The following is a 5000-nucleotide window of genomic DNA, read 5'->3' on the forward strand; positions in this document are numbered from 1 at the left end:
ATCATGTCTATAAATGTCACACAAAAACAAACATGAAGATAAACACATGAAGCCACACACAAACACACACACACACACACACACACACACACCCTCAGGGCTGCTGTCATCTTACATTTATCATCACAGCAAATCACAGCTGTGTGTGTGTGTGTGTGTGTGTGTGTGTGTGTGTGTGTGTGTGTGTGTGTGTGTGTGTGTGTGTGTGTGTGTGTGTGTGTGTGTGTGATGCAGAGTAAACATGACGTGTCCTTCATGCTGCTGCTCTTACGAGCGGCGTAACGATGACATCATCGTTTATCGTTGCATTGAAACGGGTGATGCATCTTACAGAAACCATAACAAGTTAAAAGATTTAAACAGAATATAATATAACTTGTACTTGTTCTTAATGATGACAAAAGCTAATATTTGAGGGAAGTAAACAGGAAGTACAATGTTGCGATGGATTCAGTGTAATTTTTGAAACCATTAAATTGTGCCAAATGAAATGAAAAAAGAAGTGAAACTCGGGAGACACTGACTGTTGGCGTTCACTCAGATCTTTCTCTTTTCCCGCCAGATCTTCCTTAAGTCGTTCCATCATCTCCATGGCAGCAGACACCTGATGGACACAAAGCAAACCTTCAAAACACAACATATTATCACGATATGTAAGCCACGATACGATATTATCACGATATGTAAGCCACGATACGGTATTATCACGATATGTAAGCCACGATACGGTATTATCACGATATGTAAGCCACGATACGATATTATCACGATATGTAAGCCACGATACGGTATTATCACGATATGTAAGCCACGATACGATATTATCACGATATGTAAGCCACGATACGGTATTATCACGATATGTAAGCCACAATACGATATTATCACGATATGTAAACAACGATACGATATTATCATGATATGTAAGCCACGATACGGTATTATCACGATATGTAAGCCACAATGCGATATTATCACGATACGTTAGCCACGATAACGGTATAATCACGATATGTAAGCCACAATACGATATTATCACGATACGTTAGCCACGATAACGGTATAATCACAATATGTAAGCCACAATACGGTATTATCAAGATATGTAAGCCACGATGCGATATTATCACGATATGTAAGCCATGATACGGTATAATCACAATACATAAGCTACGATACGATATTATCACGATACGTAATTCATGACACATTATTGCGTGCTTCAAGAAGCAATTGTTACCAAAAAGTTTAGTTTGTGTTGGCAGTATTTATAGTTTATCTATTTATCTACGACCTGTCATCATCGTATCATTTTGCAGCTCCACCCACCTGTCTGGCCAGGTACGCCCCCCTCTCCTCCACTTCCTGTTTCTCACTCTTCAGTCGCTCCGCATCCCGCCTCTCCTGCTCTAGCTCCGCCTCCTTCCTATGTAGCTCCGCCCTCAGCCGAGCCACGCGGAGGTTCACCCTCTCCTCCACCTCCGCAAACGTCCGGGCGATCTTACGATCCAGACCCAGACCCAGCCTCTCCTCCAGCCCAATCCCCACCGACAGCCCGAACTCCAGGTCCAGCTGGACCCCCGCCTCGCCGAGTCTGTTCACGGGAAGAAGCTCCCGAGAGCCGGGGAGGGCCAGAGCGGTGGAGGGGTCCTCCGGACGTTCTGCAGAGGAGGGAAAGCTGCGATCTGAACCGCCAAACATGTCCTTGAGCAGCTGGACGGAGGCCGCAGACGAGGCGAGATCCAGGCTGGCCAGCGGCAGGGGGAGGCTGCGGGCTTCCATGCCCAGGGAAGAGCTCTGTCTTTTGGATACAGCTTGGCTGGGGAGTGGGAGGAGAGCACCGGCTCTGGAGCTTCTAACCCGGGCCTGAAATGTGAGATTCAGTTACTGCTGGGAATTCTGGGGCAGATTCAGTGACCGTTGTTGCATTGTTCACTTTAGGCAACAAAACCAACGTTAGCTTTAGGCAACAAAACAAACGTTAGCTTTAGGCAACAAAACCAATGTTAGCTTTAGGCAACAAAACCAACGTTAGCTTTAGACAACAAAACCAACGTTAGCTTTAGGCAACAAAACCAACGTTAGCTTTAGGCAACAAAACCAACGTTAGCTTTAGACAACAAAACCAACGTTAGCTTTAGGCAACAAAACCCACGTTAGCTTAGGCAACAAAACCAACGTTAGCTTAGGCAACAAAACCAACGTTAGCTTTAGGCAACAAAACCAACGTTAGCTTTAGACAACAAAACCAACGTTAGCTTTAGACAACAAAACCAACGTTAGCTTTAGACAACAAAACCAACGTTAGCTTTAGGCAACAAAACAAACGTTAGCTTTAGGCAACAAAACCAATGTTAGCTTAGGCAACAAAACCAACGTTAGCTTTAGGCAACAAAACCAACGTTAGGCAACAAAACCAACGTTAGCTTTAGGCAACAAAACCAACGTTAGCTTTAGGCAACAAAACCAACATTCGCTTTAGGCAACAAAACAAACGTTAGCTTAGGCAACAAAACCAACGTTAGCTTAGGCAACAAAACCAACGTTAGCTTTAGGCAACAAAACCAACATTCGCTTTAGGCAACAAAACAAACGTTAGCTTTAGGCAACAAAACCAATGTTAGCTTAGGCAACAAAACCAACGTTAGCTTTAGGCAACAAAACCAACGTTAGCTTTAGACAACAAAACCAACGTTCGCTTTAGACAACAAAACCAACGTTAGCTTTAGGCAACAAAACCAACGTTCGCTTTAGGCAAAAACATTTTTTCACAATTTTTTCACCCTTTTGAGGTGTAAAGAGCGAATCGATGAACAGAGGAGAATATTGATTAGCGTGATAACCTGTGACAGCACCAGCAGCGTCTCATAGGTGTGCCGGCTGACCAGGTGAGCCCGGAGCTCGGCAACAGACGAGAAACGAAACTCGTCGCCGCAGCGAGGACAAAAGTAGGGCAGCTCCGAGGCCGAGGAGGAGGAGGAGGAGGAGGAAGAGGATGAGGAGGACATGTTTCAGCAGGGAGCTGGAAAACAGAAAAACAGGAGCAACGTTGAAAAACAAAAAAAACCACACTGCAGCAGAGATGAAACACAGCAATCCTCCAGAACGAAGACTAAAACCTGAAGAACTGGGTCAGTGTGCGATGCATAATTGATTTTACAGAGATGAAGATTTAATGGGAGTGAAATCTGAGTATTAAAAGCAGCAAAGCTTCAACAAATTATTATTACTTTTAATAATCACACCCGATTGGATGAGCCAGTCGTGTTGAGGCACGTTTGATTTGACATTAGTAGGCCGAGCGTGTTTCTATGAGGCTAATCGCTAAGTGAAGCATGCATCTTCCACACTGCTGACTGTGCATGTGTGTGTGTGTGTGTGTGTGTGTGTGTGTGTGTGTGTGTGTGTGTGTGTGTGTGTGTGTGTGTGTGTGTGTGTGTGTGTGTGTGTGTGTGTGTGTGGAGGAATTTGAATATGGATGAACGAGCAGGAAGAAAGAAATGTCTTTTCCACGTTCACCTCCTTTTAACCTTCAGTGTATCTGTTCATTTAACTACTTTAACTGTTTATTTCGACCACTTTTGTTAGCCTTTTAGCTTAGCACAAAATAAGAATAGGCTAGCTCTGTCCAAAGGTAACAAAAATGTGCTAAAGCTCGCCGATTAACCCGTCCGTCCAGTCAATCTGAAACATTTAGCTGGGATTGGAGGTGTGGCAACCGCTTATGGTTTCTTATCGTGCAACATTCTTAGGCCCGCCCACTTTTTTACGGACCAATTGGATGCAAGGGATGTCACGTGTAGTTTTCAATTGTTGTCTCGCAGGTTAAATAGCACAAAACAAAAACAGGGGTGCTAAATAAGAAAAGGATTTTTTTTAATTTCACGCTCTATTTTCGCTAAAGAGAATTCGAAGTACCACCTTAAGTAGGTGGCCACCTTAAGTAGGCCAAACTGACTCAAACCGGGTCAAGTATCTACAAAAGCCAATATCTCACCTATGAGATGCATCATCGTACGATGTGGGTTGTTTTTATTTGACATTTTATTTAAATAAGTCCACGACATCGTATCAGACTACGATTTTAAAATGTTTTTATTTACACTAAGGAAAAATATTTCCTGAAAATTAAATGTTCTTTGTGAGCAGAAACATTTAATTTTAGCTTGCGTCACATTTACTAAAAAATATTTTGCGTTAAGTTAAGCAGCGTCTCTAATGAACTTTCTCACCGATTAAAACGGAGATCCGTCAGTGCGTCGGTCAGTCGGCTTCATCCTTAAATCCGTTGCCATGGTTTCCCCTCCTTTTCCCTGATGAGGGATTTAATCCATCCTCGCGCGACGGATCGATCACTCCACTGGATTCTGAGCCCGGACGGTCTCGTGCAGGAGCAGCGTGTGTGTGTGTCGGCGACCATACCGCCGCCCCGCGCGCCCCCTCCCAGCGGCGCGTGCTGCCGGTGACGTAGAGGCCGCGTGACATTCCTGATGTGGAGACGATGGCGGAGCAGAGGAGGGAGGGGCTTCATCCAACGAAGTACAGACGATGTCTATTCAAGTAAAAGTACACAAGTATCAGCATCAAAGTATACTTAAAGTACTAATGGTACAAAAATACTCACAATGCAGAATAATATGTATAATTATATTATAATTATTAATGCATTAACCTCATATAACATAATAATATAATAATAATATAAGCTCTAATAACTAATCATTTAATAACGATATATTGGGTTATAACTCTTATAATACATAATTCATTAGTTAATTACACTTATTTAATCTTTAATCATACATCATTATTTATTAGTTGACCATTATTTGTGTAGTTTAATATTTGGTAACACATAATAATAAAATGCTTTTTTTAAATTATCTGAATCTAAAAAGTAACTAAAGTTATTAAATAAACGCCATAAAGAAAAAGATGGAATTAGATGTTGTGAAGTATTAGTAAAATACCTCAATATTGTGCTTAAGTACTGGAGTAAA

General features: G+C 42.3%; 1 protein-coding gene across 2 annotated transcripts in view; it reads right to left on the reverse strand.

Annotated features, from left to right (window-relative positions):
* LOC311008812 (F-box only protein 41-like) overlaps nucleotides 1-4418 on the reverse strand; it is a 13080-nt gene extending 8662 nt beyond the window's left edge. For both annotated transcript variants that reach the window (XM_084002718.1, XM_084002717.1), the window contains exons 1-4: nucleotides 4233-4418; nucleotides 2844-3022; nucleotides 1330-1866; nucleotides 525-604 (exon numbers count right to left, since the gene is read on the reverse strand). In XM_084002718.1, the coding sequence (XP_083858844.1) occupies nucleotides 525-604; nucleotides 1330-1866; nucleotides 2844-3008 (782 nt within the window). In that variant the 5' untranslated portion in view covers nucleotides 3009-3022; nucleotides 4233-4418. The remainder of the gene's footprint in view (nucleotides 1-524; nucleotides 605-1329; nucleotides 1867-2843; nucleotides 3023-4232) is intronic.
* Between the last annotated feature and the right edge of the window lie 582 nt (nucleotides 4419-5000).

The sequence above is a fragment of the Eutrigla gurnardus genome, assembly GCF_963514095.1.
Source record: "Eutrigla gurnardus genome assembly, chromosome: 23".
In the NCBI taxonomy this organism is placed as follows: domain Eukaryota; kingdom Metazoa; phylum Chordata; class Actinopteri; order Perciformes; family Triglidae; genus Eutrigla; species Eutrigla gurnardus.